Genomic DNA, 16266 nt, shown 5'->3' on the forward strand with positions numbered 1-16266 from the left:
AGCCTTGGTAACTTAGTGAGACCTTGTCTCAAAAATAAAAAAGTCTTGGGGTATAACTCAGTGGTAGAGCACCCCTGGGTTAAATCCCCAGTACCAAAAAACAAAACAAAAATCCAGGGAAGGGGCTGGGACCGTAGCTCAGTGGTAGAGCACTTGCCTCGCACATGTGAGGCACTAGGTTTGATCCTCAGCACCACATAAAATTAAATAAAGATATCGTGTCCACATACAACTAAAAAAAAATGTAAACAATATAAAAAAAAAATCCAGGGAATTCTGAGTCTGCTTTATGTTCTGGTTCAAAGATTGGGCCCTCTTGGTTGATCTTGTTATGGAATCACATTCTTCAGTTATGTGAGGAAAGTGACCAGTGGTATGTAAACTATATGACTATATGTGTCCACCTACTCTTAGTTTCTTTTTATGGGAATGTTGACTGAATTCAAGGGATACAGAGGAAACCTGTTCAAAAGAATGAAGAGATTGGGAAGAATTTTAAAGGAAGTGTCCTGGAATATACTTTTAACTTTCTTCTGAGAATTGAGTCCTGTTCTATTGTTATGAAGCATCAGAGTGGAGGACCAACATTTGGCAGATGCAACCAGGTGTAACAAATAGATAAGCAGCTTTATTTAAAAATATTTTATTTTTGAATAAGTAATACATGTACAAATTCAAAAAGACACAAAAGGGGATACAGTGGAAAGTGTTCCATTACGGTACCTGGCCACCCTGTCACCCTCCCCACCAACTACCATTGTTTCTAAGAATTTATTCCAGAGATGTAATCCCATAGATAAAACGTGAAATAACATGTGCCCAAGGATATCCATTACAGCACTATTAGCAAAAGATGGGAAACAATGGAAATATCTTTTGATGAGTCTGATTAATTATGGTTTATCCATTCAATGGAATAGTATTCAGCTATGAAATAGAATCAGACAGGTCTTTATTTGCAAACAGAAAGCGGAAGAAGCAAAGTGCAGAACAGCCTGCATAGTATGCCATTTAAGTTTTTTAATAAGAGGAATTCCGTGTGTGTGCATGCAGTATGTCTACAATAGGTGGGACGGGTTGGAGGGCAGTGGGAACAGCATTTAGGAAGGCACAGTGCCAACGGTATATTTGAGGAATGGTAAGTTCTCTGAGTGATGGGGTGAAGGTGGAGAGGCAAGGATAAGACAGACAGCTGTTCATTTCTCTTTCCTCTTTAGACAAATAGCATGTTACATACTTATATAACCTCCCTATTCCCTGGATATCTTTCTTGTTGAGGCAATTTATTTTTTGTTTTTAGGTTTCCAGAGCAATTGTTTTAAATCTTTTGCTACTACAAATAATGCTGTAATAAATAACTTCCTACATAAGTCATTTCACATTTGGTGAGAATATATCTGAAGCTTAAATTCCTAGAAGTGAAATTACTGGATCAAAGAGTTAGTGTATTATAATTTTGAAAGACACTGCCATATTGTCCTCTTCATAGGTTGTACCAATTTGTACTTCCGTCAGCTATCATGGTGTGTTTCCCCAGGTGCTTGTCAACTAAGAGTCTTAACAAACTTTTTGATCTTTGCCAATATTTTTAAAAAGGTCCCTCGCTGCATTTTCAGTTTCTATTATTATAAAGGAGAGACTACTTTCACATGTTTAAGAATCATTTATTTATTTATTTTTGTTTAAAACAACTAGTATAGTGATCTAGAGCAAATTTGTTTTTCTGTCTCAATTTCCTCATCTGTAAATTGGGGATGAAAATAGAAGGGAGCATTGTTAGATGATTAAGTGAAATTTATGCCCAGCACTCAACACAGTGCCTGCATGTGGCAAGCATTCAATAAATTATTGTGTGATAGCCAACAATCAGAGCAGCAGGTAGGACAGACAGATTAAATTAAGAAAGTAGCATTCATCTCTATGTCCGGTCACATGCAGCCGTGGTCAGTTACATTGCCATTCATCAGAGAAATGCAGTCAGAGTTGTCCTTGGCTTGGAATAGTGAAGAACTTTTTCCCATTGGAACCCATTGATAGGCATTTGCCAGAGCTGGTCATGGGTAGGCACAGTCATATCTAACATTTTGACTTAACCAACATAATAAAGAAAGTTGGTCTAATATGAAATAAAAAACAGAAGAGCCAGATGTACTTTTTTTTTTTTTTTTTTTTTTTTTTTAATTCCACCATGGTTCTGAACTCCCAGCTAGCCCAGGTTGGAGCCCTGCAAACTCAGGGATTCTGGACATTCATTTTCTGAAGGGGAAGAGGGCAAGGGACCTCTGAGTAGGGAGGAGAAACAAAACAGAAATCTGACTTCTGCTGAACCTGACCACACCAGAAAATAGACCTTTTTATTTGTAAGAAGATTAAACTGATTTTCACAAAAAGAGAGCCCTGAAGAGATTTGTTTCCTAGAAGAAACGTACATATTTAATAAAAGTCTTTGGAGATGGATCCTCTGTCCTGTGGCAGCCCTTGCTGCTGGTGCACAGGGGCCATCACTGGGTGGATTCTGAATATTTATTTACCCCAAACTAGGATTTTCTTTAGACTTGCAATGAAGCCTTGACTCCCTCTTCCGTACTGACTCTCGTATTTTCCATGTGGCCCTCCTGCAGCTTTCTCTGGCTCTTTGCCTCTCTCTTCACTTGTGTCTCCTACACTCAGCAAGCTAATACCAGTCTTGCTTCTTTGAGATGAGGGTGTCTTCTGCCCCTCCTTGGGACCACAGAACTGGCTACAGGATGGAGTTGTGGCAAAATCAGGGCCTAGAGCAGGTGGCTAGGTGGAGGTGACAGTTTTGAGAGGGGGCATTAGAGTCATCCCCCAAACTCTCCCAAACTCTTTCTTGTACCACAGATTCTGAAGGACCATTCAGGGCAGATGTAACCTCTGTCCCAGTTGTGGAATCATCGGTTGTGGATCATGGCTGGAAAGGGGTGTCTGCAGTATGAGGCCATGAGACCTTGCATGTTTGCACAACCTGGGGTTGGGAGGTGAATGACAGCTGTCCTTTGATAAGCATCCCATAGCAAGGCCAAGCTAGGTGGTGTGCTGGGCCTCAAGGCCAGTGGCTGAAGCATTAAAGTGGTGGTGTCTGAGCCAAGCAAGGGCATGGAGGCAGTGGTGGAAGCTCACAGCCAAAGCCTAAGCTGGGAGAGATGAAAGCAGGCAAGGCTGTCGGAGCCAGGCTGAGGGCCCCAGCCTGATATCATGGCATCTTCCCAGCTAGGAAAGCATCCTCAAGGCCCCTGCCTGTGGCTGGAGGCCATTTCCAGGTAGCTACCCACACTGACCCCTCAGTGCAACTCCTTAGCAGCACAGTGTGGGGGATCTGCCTCTGCCACATATCCTGGGGAGCAGTGACAACGGTAGGAACCCTCCGTGTTCTCGCAGTGACCATGGGCGCAGAGCGCAGCGGGCCCGTTCAAGTCATCACACTCATTCACGTCTAAGAAAAAGGGGAAGGAGAAAGCTGAAGGGTGCCTTCTGCCCTCTGGTCACTAAGCCCTGGCCCCTGCTCCACAATGGAATCCTGGTGTGACAGAGGCCAAGTCACCTCCCCAAACCAAACAACTCAAGGACAAAAAGCAGGAGACAGTGACCTCACAGTGTGCCCAAGACCTTGCCCTCTACCTTTTTTCTATCCTCCATTCAAGAGCTTCACAGGCACACCATGAACCTTCCTCTGGCTTTCTCACCCCCTGGCTTGAAGCCGGGCACCCCAGTAGGGGGCAGCAGCGGATCTCCCAGCCATCCCAAGTGCAGTCCCGTGTCTGTGGGCAGGGGGTGGTCTCACTTATCCATCAGGATCCTAAACTTACCCACACAGGCCATGTGGGCTGCATCCAGCTGGAAGCCCTCAAAGCAGTCGCAGGTGTAACCCTCCCGCACGCGCACGCAGCGGCCATTCTCACAGCCATTTAGGATGCCGCACTCTTCTGCCTGAAGCCCTTCGAAGGCGGCTTGGGACTCTGGCAGGAAGGAGTGAGAGGGAAGCTGAGGCCCCGTGTCCAGACTCCAATCTCAGACCTCTGATAAAGGCTGTCCATGTTGATCATGGGGATGGGATGGGCTGGGAGGTCATAAATTCCCATAGAAAGGTGCTAAAGCAAAAGGCCATACTCATGTCGTTTAGGTGGGAGAAAACTGAGGACTCCAAGAAGGTTGGGACTCCCTGTTTTCACAAGTGGGCTCCTGACCACTGAGCTACATCCCTAGTCCTTTAAAAAAAATTATTTTGAGATAGGGTCTTGCTAAGTTGCTGAGGCTGGCCTTGAACTTGTGATCCTCTACCTCAGTCTCTGGAGTTTCTGGGATTATCGGCGTGTACCACCACACCCAGCAGTTGGGTATTTCTATATAATTTTTGGGTTTGGTATGTGGGGAGGTGTTTTTAAGAGTTTTACATCTTTTTTTTTTTTTTTGATGGGGAGAGTGGCAGCAGAGGGGCCTCAGTCAACACAAGTAAGACTCCTCCCTGATCTGCCTTACCCCTTTTCTTTATTTTATTCATTTATTTATACGTGGTGCTGAGAATCAAATCCAGTGCCTCACACATGCTAGGCAAGTGCTCTACCACTGAGCCACAACCCCAGCCCCCTTACCCCTTTTCATTAAGCACCTCCCACTCCCTGAACAAACCCATCCTGCCTGGCTGGGTGGTCCTATTCAGTCTGATGTGATGGCTGTGCCTATGGTGTGTACTGTGTCCAGGTGCAGGTGCCAGGCCTGACTTCCTCATGAGGATCTAAGGCCTGAGTCCTGGGGCAGCCACCATTCACCAACTTGAGGCAGGGAGTCACCACTGTGGACTTTTAAAGTCATTAGAAATCCTTAATCTCATTTCAGGTCACAAATCTGAATGCCAGGCTTCCTTAGAGCAGCTGTTCTATATCCTGTAAGTGGTGCGGAGGGACAACAGACCTGAGCATACCCGCTTTCTCTCTACCCCCACAAGGAAGCTTTTGAAGCTGGGGCAATGTCCTGTACCTGTGTCCCTGTGCTAGTTCACTGGGAATTGGTAGGGTCTGACCAGGGTATTTGGGTCTTGAGTGACCTGCGGCTTGGCAAATCGTTCCCTTCTCTAGCCTCACCCTGCTGGCAGTATGATTGAAGGAGATGAAAGGGAAATAGCCTCAGTGTCTGCCTCTTTCCTCTTTTTGCAACAACATACCTGGATGACTGGCCATGTAGTGGGGCTGGAGTTGAGATGGCTGCAGAGGAGACTCAAGGACTGGTGTGAGGTCCCCCAGGTGGCTGGCCATGTTGGGGAATGGGGGCTCAGGCATGATGTCCTCAGGGCCCAGGTAGTTGTAGAAGGGGGCACTGTCTGAGCCATAGAGGCCATAGTTCAGGTCATCTGGACCTGGGCCGTACTCATAGCCAGGCCGGAAGTGGATTCCAGCTTCCCGCTCTGCCTCAATCCGGGCCACGTTGCACAGCTGAGCATAGACCTCTTTCGGGGAAGATGGAGAAAGGAAGCTGGGCTTCAACTCCTGCTAGCTAAAGCCTGGTGGGCTAGTTTACCTGGCCCACTCCCCAGGAGATAGGGAACTGGTGGGGACACGTGACTCCTGGGAGTTCCTGGTGTGCTCCCCCTCCCACCTCTGTTTTCAAAGAGCAATGTAAGACAAGGTCACTGATCTGATTGCCTGCTCCTCCCTTCCCAGGACTGGGCCAGCCCTGCAGGTGTCCCCCTTACCAGAGCTCCTTGGGGGACACAGAGCACACTGCTGACTCCAGGCCTCGCCATCCTGGCAGCAGCATTCCGTGTAGGTCGTGCGGTGTCCCCGCAGGGGTTGGCTGCACACATCATTGGTGACTTTTTTCCAGCAGATGTCCATGTGGATGTCATGGTCTGGGAGGTCCTCTAGGTGTCACAGGGCCCAGGGACACATGAGCTTCTCAGCCTAGGCCCCGCCCCCTGCTGCCCTCACCTGAGGCCACTCACCTGTGCTGCTGGTGCTGTTCACGCAGCGCTGCCCACTGAGGTCCAGGGTGAGCGGGGGGCTGCAGAAGCAGTGGAAGGAGCCTTCTGTGTTCACGCACTCGCCGTTCTCACAGGCCATGTCCTGGCACTCATTGTGATCTGTGGTGGCAGGAGGGGTGTGGCAGGGCCAAGGTGGCCTGTCCGTGGACTACATTCATGGAAGAGGGTTTGCCTGTGGCTGATCCTGAAGATCTCTCTCCCCGATCCAGTCCAACCTGGAAGGCCCCTCCCCAGGGACGATTGCTGCCAGTCCTGAGCGCTCCTCACCTCAGACCTGCCTGCAATGGGCATCTTCCCCAGGAAGGGGTCCCCCAGCAAGGGAGGGACTGGCCAGCAGGGGCTCGGGGTGGGAGGGGCCGTGCGTGTCCTCACCCTCACACATCCGGCGGGAGATGTTGTAGTGGTAGCCGGGATTGCACAAGCAGATGTAGCCAGGCACGGTGTTGAGGCACCGGCCATTCTGGCAGAGAGTAGGCCCAAACATCCCACACTCGTCGGCATCTGTGGGAGGGCAGAGCTGAGGTGAGAGGACAGGGAGAGGCAGGATCAGGTGGTACTTAAGGTCAGGGAAGCTGGGTTGTCTGGGTTTGAATCCTGGCCCTGCCCCGTTTGAGTTGGGTGACTGGGCAAATCGCTTTAGTTCTCCTTAGTTTCCTCTTTTGCTTGTCATGAGGATTAAAAAGTGCTAATGTACTTAAAGTGTTTAAAATAGTGCTCGGCACATAGCAAGCACTCAAGAAAAGCTACTTCTGGGGCTGTGGTGCTCGATGGTGGAGCTCCTGCCTTGCATGCTTGAGGCCCTGGGTTTGATGCCCCAGGACAACACATACACATACACATACACACACACACACACACACACACACACACACACAAACAGGCTATTTCTGTTTCTATTATTTCCTTCTCAGGACTGGCTTCAGGCCTTAGGCACTGAGCGCTTAATACCTGAAACTCCCTTTGGGGATACGGGCTATGCCAAGTTTCTGGCTTTGTCAATGGGGCCAGGGACATGGGGCACTGTGTCTGGCTTCTATACAGCAGTACACTTGCTCTGTCCCTGTGTTCATAAACAGGCAGGTAAGGGTTAGCCAAGGCACCATAGTTGTTTCTGGAGGGTGCAGACTTGGGGAAGCAGGGAAACTGAGGCGAGGGTCATGTGGACACTCCAGGAGGAGCTTGGGTTAGAACTTCGAGCTGCAACCGCAGGGAGTCAGCCCTGGACAAAAAAGATGGAAGCAACCAGGGAGGCCGGGGCTGGTTGCAGGACTTCCCTAGGGACCTCCTGGAGGACGAAAGTAGGGCCTGGTGTGGCAAAGAGAGTTTGGGGAGGTGTGTTGAGGGTGGTTACCTGCATACATGGTCTGTCCAAACATCCAGGCTCCTTCCACAGGGATGTAGCCTTTACCACTGGGGCAGAGCTCGCCGAATTCAACTGCAGGGAGGCGTCCAAGCTCAGGGAGGGAAGGGATGTGCCCCCTTTTCCCTCCCCACTTTGTCACCCTGCAGAGCTGACCCGAACAGGATTTGGGACGCTTGGGGCTTTACCTGAGTCCTCAGATGGGCAGAGTTCACAGGCATGCCCCCACCTGGCTCCCTCGGTGCAGCAGCACTCGGCCTGCGTGGAGTTGCGGCCCAGGAGGCTGGAGCATGGCAGATGGCCATTCTGCCCGGAGTAGCACGCCGTGCGAATGGGGCCTGGAGCTCGGTCTCCGGTTGGGGCCTCAGGGATGCTCTGAGCTGTGTGTGTTAGATGCCCCTTTTTATTGTCAGTTCATCACCCTCCGAGTCGCCCCAGCCCTTGACTGTATCTTTTAAATTCAACATTTGTACAGCGTCACAGTGTATGAAATGCTGTCACTGTTGTCTGGCTCGGTGCTCTCAAGGTCCGGTTGCGGGCTCTGTTCCTTTCCCCTCTGTGCTGGTGTACCCCATGGGCAGTCCTCCGATCCATTCTGCTCCAGAGGTGCCCAGCCCTTCCCACCCTTCCGTGTTCTTTGCAAGGTTATCCTTGCTTTCCCAAAGTCACTGAAGCCAGCTGACCCAGCCCAGCCTTGGTTGGTTGAGAGGGAAGGGGAGGAGGATAGTCCAGCTTAGCTCACTTTCAAACTTCCTCTCATCCCAAAGATTCATCCAGGGATGGATTTAGGGTCCCTCCAAGGCTCAATCTGAGGTCCCTGGGGCCACACCAAGTCAGTGTCAGATCCTGAGCCTCCTCTAGGTGGCCACGGTCCTGCAGCCTGGATATTGCACACCCCACTGACTTGGCTCCTGCAGCCCTTTTGCACCCACCCTGACTCCATTCCCAGCCTGCACCTCCAACACTGCCCAGTCCCCAACCTAGGCCCCCTCTCAGTAACTGGAGGCTAGAGGAGCGGATGCCTTTTATAAGGCAGAGAGTCATCATGGCAGATGACACAAGGGGGGGGTGTGAGTGGGGGAGTAAGGGAGTGGTCCTGCCAGAGGTTCGCGGGTCTCACCTCCAGGTACCCGAGGGCGAGGGCGGCAGTGCCCCTCTTGTGCGTCATACTCTTCAAGGTCGCTGGGGCAGAGGCACAGGAAGGAGCCTTCGACATTCTCACAGAGGGCAGCCCCACACACCGCCAGCATGAGCTCACACTCGTTCACGTCTGCCAGGCGTGAGGACAGGCTCGTGGGCAGAGAAGAGGAAGCCCATGTGCCCTGTCCCTGACTCCAGCCCAGCAAGGCAGGTCCTCAGCCCCCCAAAGGAACCATGCTAGGCCTTGGCAGAAGAAGCAAAAGTGGGTATGAATTAGCAGGAAGGAGGGACAGATGGACAGAGGGCATGGGAAGGAAGAGAGGGATGGCAGAAAGGGGTCATAGACGGACCAAAGAGGAAGGGCTAGCCCCCACTGTGCATTCTCCAACCATGGCGCCTCTTGAGCCCCCGAGGTCTCTAGGGAAGAGGGAGTGGGCAGGGGGCACCTTCCTTCATGAGCTTGCTTTCATTGCCAGCCCAGCCAAGATGTCAGCTGGAGAGGGGACTTGAAATCTCTCTCCTCCTTGAGGCTTCCCTGGCCCCCCCTTGGGAACCTATCATGCAGCCATGAGCCCACGAATGATTCAGGAAGAGGGCCCTAGGGCTTCCTTTAAGGAAAGTCACGACCCCTGGAGGTAAGAAGAAGAACCCAATGGCCTTCCCTGGCCCAGACCTTGGGTGACCCGCAGGCTTCTCACCAACACAGTCCCAGCCTGAGGGCGAGGTCTCAAAGCCCTGGTCACAGAGGCAACGGAAGGAGCCATCCGTGTTGTCACAGAAGCCATGGCTCCCGCACAGGGTGTCATTGGCACACTCGTCTATGTCTGTGGGACAGCAGGGGCCAGGATAGAAGGGGTATGTGTGTATATGTGTGTTATCTGGTCCATTAACACCAAGATCTGTGAAAAGCAACCTCTGAATATGGGACAAGAAAACTCTAACAGTAACATTCCTTTTCAATTTTTGTGTAAGCTGTGCTGTATGGAAAATATACAAACTTCAAACAGCTGTACAAATAGTGTCCTTGGGAGAAAGTCATTTCTAGCTCCATACAGAGGAAAAACAGATGTCCTCAGCCCTCCCGCTCCGCCTTCACTCCTACTCACCAATGCAGTCTCCAGTTGGGGCCATGTAGAAGCCAGGCTGGCAGCCTTGGATGCAGCGGTAGGAGCCAGGGCTGTTCTCACACCTCCAGGCCCCACACACTGGCTCTCCGTTATCCTCACACTCATCAATGTCTGTCCCCAGAGCCATGAGAGGAGACAGATGTGGCCAGGTCACTGTTCTGGCCCCTCCTTATTGGCATTGCAACAAGGTCATGTCCCAAAATCTCTGGAATCTTTGATCTGGTCTAATTTACTGTGCTTACCTCAACCCTGGAACAGCAAGTTCAGGGCAATTTCCTCCAACCCAGCAGGGTGAGCATATAGAAAGAGAACTGTCTACTATTTAGGAAACACTGAGCCGGGGACCTGTAATCCCAGTGGCTTATGAGGCTGAGGCAGGAGGATTGGGGGGGTCAAAGCCAGCCTCAGCAACTTAGAGAGGCACTTAGCTCAGTGAGACCCTGTCTCTAAATAAAAATACAAAATAGGGCTGGGGATGTGGCTCAGGGTTGAGTGTCCCTGGGTTCGATCCCCAGTACCAAAAAAAAAGGAAGCACTGAGCTCTCAGCCTTCAGCGATACTCCTTTGCCTCCATCCTGCTCCCCCATCTGTACCAGCAGAGCATGCAACCCTTCCATAGTGGATCACAGGGAGCTGTCTTTGTATCTGTCTCCCGATTGTCTATAACTGTTTGCCTTAGTAAAGAACATTGAACATAGCAGGTGTTTAATGTTGACTGAATCAATTTGGCCTTTAAAACTAGATTGTGTGCTCTGCCAGCACAAAAATTATGATTGTCTTCATTTTGTCAGCCTGGACAGTCCTGGAGCCAGCAGAGGCTCAATAAATGCATTATCCTGGGATGATTAATCTGTGCAAAGTGCTCTGCTTCCCTGGAGCTGAGGACCAGATGGGGGTGGAGGTGAGCAACATCGAGCAGAGCCCCGTCCACTCTGAATCCTTACCCACACACTCCCCACTCTCTGGGGAGGGCCGGAAGCCAGTTTCACACAGACAATCAAAGGAGCCCTCGGTATTGACACAGTGTCCCCCCAAACACTGGTCTGTGGCTGCACACTCATCCACATCTAGAAAAGAGACACCTGTCAACAGACCAGCCAATGGTCTCTTCCCTGTTATGACCCTGTTCTGCTTCCTCTAGGCCCCAAGTAGTCCATAAGTTGGCTACAGAGTGGCTCAGGGTAAGAAAGGGCTAGAAAATCCTAAGGAGAGTCCAGAGCTGGACATCAGAGATCAGGTTATGGGGAGAAGGCTGGAGCCAGGACTCTGTCAGGGGGCAAAGGGTGACAGAGAGTTTGGAGAGGGTGTGCCTGCTACAGACCTCACAGAGAGGCTCTGCCAAGAGGCTCCGAGTCCCTCCCCACCCTCCCAGCTCCCACATCACTCCTGCTCTTCCATCCTCTCATGCTGCATGCAGCCATGAGCATTTTATTTCATTTCAGCACAGGTATGCAGAAGGGCGAAGCCTCTGGGTAGCACCCCTGGTCTTGGCCCCCAGACTCGGCCATGCTGGCTTCTCACCTTGGCAGCTGGTGCCTCCATCTGCGCTGGCAAAGCCAGGTGCGCAGAGACAGAAGAAGGACCCGTGGCTGTTGAGGCACTCACCACGGGGCGCACAATAGGCCTCCCCTGCACACTCGTCCACATCTGCAGGGGAAAGATGGCAATGAGTGTCTCCAGAGTGTCCCCACCTCCCCATACACTCACTGTCTCAACCCTCAGTGGGGCCACTCGGGTCACTCACCCTCACACACAGTGCCATTGGCCAACTGGAAGCCTGGGGGACACAGGCACTGATAGGAGCCAGGTGTGTTCTTGCACTCGCCTCCCAGGCAGCTGCTCTGGGTGTCTTCACACTCATCCACATCTGCAGGGCCACACAGGGGAGGGAGGTAGCTGATGGGGGCGCCTCCCAAGGCCAGGGCTGAGGGGCAGGTTTCCAGAGGACCTGTCGCCTGCCTGTGGGACCATCCTCCCTGCATAGAGCAGCTGGGAGAGGCTGGTGAGGGAGCAGCATCTCCTCCCCACACACTCCCCACTCTCTGGGGAGGGCTAGAAAACAGCCTCACACAGACATTGAAGGAGCCCTTGGTGTTGACACAGTCCCCCACACCTGCACTGGTCTGCGACTGCACGCTCATCCATATCCAGAATGGAACCTGCTCTGACTAGGTTAGTTCACCGCCTGAGCAGCCCTGGCCGTGAGGGGGACAGAGGCACTGATAGGCCCCTGTCGCTGCTGAGAGGCCTCTGATTTCAATGAGTAGCAGTGGAAAACAAATGGGAAATGAATCAAGGTGATATACAGGGAACCTGAGAAGGTACCAGAAACTTGATTCTTAAAGTTGGCTCACAGATTGCCTGAGCAGGTCAGTGTTCTCCAGCAGCCACCCTTACAGGGAACACTTAGGGAGTTCATCATTGCACAGATTCCAAAGGCTCCTTGAGTCTGCAGGGTGAGTCTAGGACAAGGCCCAGGAAGCTGCACCGTGAACCAGGCCCTCAGTGATGCTCACGCACACCGTAGCCTGTGAGCCAGCAGCTTATTGGCTCATAAGACCCAGGTCTGCGGTCACCTCTCTGACTTCCACTCCAGGAGGAGAGAGAATATGCACCCCCAGCCAGCCCACCATCCTGGTGGGCAGAGAGACCCCAGTTCCTTCTTGCTTGTAGAGGAGCAGGTGAGTCCCTGTATCCCAACTGTGCTTCCACACAAAGGGGCTCTTACCTTCACAGGTGCGGCCCTGGGGGCTGGGCCGGTACCCCTCACGGCAGTCCTTGCAGGAGAAGGAGCCCACAGTGTTGGTGCAGACTCCTGTCGGGCAGACTCCAGGGAAGGTGCACTCATCCAGGTCTGGCAGACAGACAGCCATAGCCAGGGATCCAGGAGGGCTTCCCCAGCCGGTGGGCCTCACCACATTCTGGCCCCTCTCCAAGCTTAGAGGACATTTGGGGCTTCTGGGGAAGGGCAGGCCCTGGCTGGGGGCCTTCTATATGTCAATCTCCATGTCTTTTCTCTAGATTGCTCCATGGGTAGTCTAACCTCAGCTTCCTCTGGTCTCTGTAAACTGCTGTTCCTCCTGTCCTCATCTTTGTACACATGGATCATGACAACAGAAGCTCTCCTTGGGGCCAAGTCCCGTCATAGGATCCTCTAGCCTAAGCTGGATCCTCCCTTACCCCAAGACTGGCCAGAAAATAGAGTGTTCTTTGGGAGGTAAGAAGACTGATATTCTGTCCCCTTGGCCACCACCTCCCCAGGGCTACCTTCACAAGCAGTGCCATCTTCATTCACCCAGTACCCGCTCTTGCAGGGCGAGCAGGTGAAGGAGCCCTCGGTGTTGAGGCAGAGGCCTGTGGGGCACGAGGCCCGGCTGGCACACTCGTCCACATCTGAAACAGACCATTGGGTCTGCCTGGGACTCTGCAGGGCAGACACGCCAGGACAGCCAGCCAGACAGGTGGGCAGGGATTGGGGAAAGCACAGGTCTTGGCAGGGATGTTTCAGATGAGCGAGGTTAGGGATACATGATGGGGGTGGATGGGGGGCACACACAGAGAAGAGGGAGCCACAGGCTGGATTCGCCTGTGAAGGAGGGAGGCTCAGTATCTTTGTACCTTGGCAACCCTTCTCATCTGAGGTGACCTTGTAGCCATGCTCACAAAAGCATCTAAAGGAGCCTTCTAGGTTGATACACCTTCCATGCGTGCAGACCCCGGGATCCAGACACTCATTCACATCTGTGGGTGAGAAGTCCAAGATGGCGTGTGGGCCTCTCCTTCATGCAGTGGCTCTTGGCAGGCATAGAGCATTTCAATTGGAATCAGCCCTCAGAGGGGCGGAAGGCTACGAAGCCATGCTCCTTCATCCCACCTGCGCAGGGCAGGGTCCCCTCCCCACGAGCTCTCAACCCCATCTAGTAACACAGAACACTCTACACATGTCCTAGAAAAAGGGACCAGGTCCCCCAGCCTTTGGGCTGGTTCAGTCCATCTCAGGATACTTGGAATGAGGGGTCCAAGATTTACCTCACTGTGGGTCTGACCCTTTCCTACCTGCCATCAAACAACCCATGTTCCCAGCCTGACCACCAACTTCAATAGGTGGGCGGGCAGTGTGGAGAGTGGCCAGGACATGCCTGGGTGGCTGTGGCAGTCTCAAGGGCCTGGGAAATGTCTGCCCTCTCCAGAGCCTCAAAGGATCTATTCAAAACAAAGTCCCTCCTGGCATTCTGAACCCTAGGCCCTTCTTGTGGGGGCTGAAGGGAAAGAGCACGCCCCCTCCTGCTGCCATGCAGCCTCTGGAGGCAGGAGGACAACCACTGTTTGCTGAGTGGTACTGTTTAGGCAGTGCAGTCGTGCGAAGAGCAGAAGAGCCTGGCTGCCAGCTTTCCCCACCACTCAGTCTCATCCTGAGACCCTTGGGTTCCTCACCCCACCCCACAGGAGCCAGTCACAGAAGCTTCTGGAGCTTGGAGCTCTAGCTTTAGAACAGATGTGGCCAGGAAGCAGATGAGGCCTCCACCCTAGCTGATTCAGAGGGCAGAGCACCATAACAGAAGCCCACTCATGTCATGCTCAGGGTCATCTGGGAACCCAGCTAGGTCATGGAGGACAACTGCCTCCCAGCCACTTCCCTCTGCCCACCTCTTTCTCTCCCTGTGTGTGGGCTCAACCAGTAGTCCCAAGGCCGGATGGCCTTCTCAGTGCCTTGGCAAGCAGCCCTCACCTACACAGCTCCCGCTCTGGCCCCTGTAGCCCTCCTCACAGGCCAGGCAAGTGTAGGAGCCAGGGGAGTTGATGCATCTCCCATCAGGGCAGGTGCCAGGGTGACGGCATTCATCAATATCTGTAAAACAATGGTCCCTCCTTCAGTCATCCCTGGGAACCGCAGGTCATGGGTGGCTTCGCAACACAGTGGGTCCTTGACTCTGCCCTTGGTTGGGGAGAGAGATGTCAGTTTCTGCCTGGATGTAAACTAGGAAAAAATGAGAGATGCCCTGGGTTCCCAACTCTACCTCCACCTCCCACCCACTTTCCGGGAAAAAAAGAGGGTTGGAAGAACTTAAAAATAAGAAAGGGAGACTCCCTGGGTGGGTACAGTAGGTTGTGGTTGCCATTAGCTTGGGAGGGTCAGAGGGCTCTGTTTGTGAGCTGGACTCTGGGCTGGGCCTTCATATCTCCCTTGGTGAAGGCCTACTCCTTTACATAGATGACCATGACTGGCACTGGATGTGCTTGGCACAGCTACCAGTTGGACTGTTGCTACCCATCCCAGACTAGATCACTAGAGGGGTAGTGGAATCAAAATGAACTTCCCCATCCCAGGAAATGAGGACCAAGACTGAAACCCCCATCTTGGATTTGGCCCAGACCAGCCTTGAGGCTGAGTTCAGGCTGAAGGGGCAAAGCTGGCAAATCTTCTCTGCCAGAGAGGTGTCAGGCCTTTCTTCTAGCCAAAATCCATAGGGATCCCACTCTGCTGAGATCCAAGGACATTAGACAGAAAGGATGAGCCTGGGCACCAACCAGACAGGCAGAGGAAGAGGGGACCCAGGGAGGGAGAGTGACAGGAAGGAGGAGGAGGGAGATCCTTCCCCTAGAAGCTGAGTGCAGGCTTTTCCCCCAGTGACCTGGTATCCTGGGGAGTCTATTGTCAAGTTACCCAGGGGACCTGGAATGAGGTAGGGAAATCAGACCACAGTGACTCAACTCTGGGTTGAAACTATAAAAGGACATTCTGCTTCTCTGGCACAAATGTTGCAGCTCCTGGTCACCAGTGGTGACAGATTGGCCAAGTTCCAAAGAAAACAGGAGGATTTATCCTTCCTACATGGGTAACTGTCATTCTCTTGGAGGAAGTCCACCAGAGGCCCTACTTCCTGAAAGAAAGACCTACTCAGCACCACAGAGGAAATGCAGGAACAGGCCAAGGGGCAGAACACAGGCTTTCTTCTTAGAGACAAATGCCAGCAGCTAGTGCTGCAAAGGAGGACAGAGACCCTAAGATAGAGAGTGAAAATGAGTCCCCCCTGAGATTGTTTGACCTCCAGAAGTCAGGACACATCAAAGCCCTCTGTCCCAGGGGACCGAGACCCTTTCAAGTCCAAAGCTTGATCTTGAGGGTCCAGAAGAGGAAGACACAACCACAGGGCAGATGGTTATTCAGGTGAACATCAGCAAGGAAATGCAATCCTAAGTGATCTCAGGGGATGCTAAGTTAAGACTCATCTCAGGAAAGGCAACCATGAGCCCCAGGCTCAGCTATTCTAAGGGTCTCTGTAAAGATAAGATGGAAAGAATGAGAGAGAGATGGAGAGAATGAAGGACCCAGGACTGCTAACATTGGCCACCCAGGGGAGAGCGTCCAGCTTCCATGGCCTGCTGGTCCTGGCTGAGGTTGCTGAAGGAGGAGGCACAAAGTCATTGGGAAGTGATCCCCACTCCAAGGATGCAAGACTTCGGGAATAAAGAGAAAGAAATTGAGACAAGGATTCTTCTAAGTCCATGTTGAGAAAAAACGAAATTTTTGGATCTCTCTTTTAGGCATTGTAGAAGATTAGGTTTGCCAAGAGCAAAGGCCCATGGGCTCTCTCCTACTCCTAATGTTCTAGGCACGTCTTCTGGAGATGGTGTAGGCAGCA

At 52.1% G+C, this 16266-nt stretch overlaps 1 protein-coding gene across 4 annotated transcripts in view; it reads right to left on the reverse strand.

Annotated features, from left to right (window-relative positions):
* Positions 1-2152: 2152 nt before the first annotated feature.
* The window catches only part of Ltbp2 (latent transforming growth factor beta binding protein 2), a 100781-nt gene continuing 86667 nt past the window's right edge, over positions 2153-16266 (reverse strand). For 2 of the 4 annotated variants that reach the window (XM_047539650.1, XM_047539649.1), the window contains 18 exons: positions 14352-14471; positions 13241-13363; positions 12890-13015; positions 12351-12476; positions 11367-11489; positions 11144-11269; positions 10567-10689; positions 9602-9733; positions 9194-9319; positions 8476-8625; positions 7544-7735; positions 7347-7430; positions 6368-6496; positions 5957-6094; positions 5708-5875; positions 5180-5461; positions 3828-3977; positions 2153-3454 (listed from right to left, as the gene is read on the reverse strand). In XM_047539650.1, the coding sequence (XP_047395606.1) occupies positions 3303-3454; positions 3828-3977; positions 5180-5461; positions 5708-5875; positions 5957-6094; positions 6368-6496; positions 7347-7430; positions 7544-7735; positions 8476-8625; positions 9194-9319; positions 9602-9733; positions 10567-10689; positions 11144-11269; positions 11367-11489; positions 12351-12476; positions 12890-13015; positions 13241-13363; positions 14352-14471 (2570 nt within the window). In that variant the 3' untranslated portion in view covers positions 2153-3302. The remainder of the gene's footprint in view (positions 3455-3827; positions 3978-5179; positions 5462-5707; positions 5876-5956; positions 6095-6367; positions 6497-7346; positions 7431-7543; positions 7736-8475; positions 8626-9193; positions 9320-9601; positions 9734-10566; positions 10690-11143; positions 11270-11366; positions 11490-12350; positions 12477-12889; positions 13016-13240; positions 13364-14351; positions 14472-16266) is intronic. The other 2 variants (XM_047539651.1, XM_047539652.1) reach the window with 2 other exon arrangements.

This window comes from Sciurus carolinensis, chromosome 2 (genome assembly GCF_902686445.1).
Source record: "Sciurus carolinensis chromosome 2, mSciCar1.2, whole genome shotgun sequence".
Classification (NCBI taxonomy): Eukaryota; Metazoa; Chordata; class Mammalia; order Rodentia; family Sciuridae; genus Sciurus; species Sciurus carolinensis.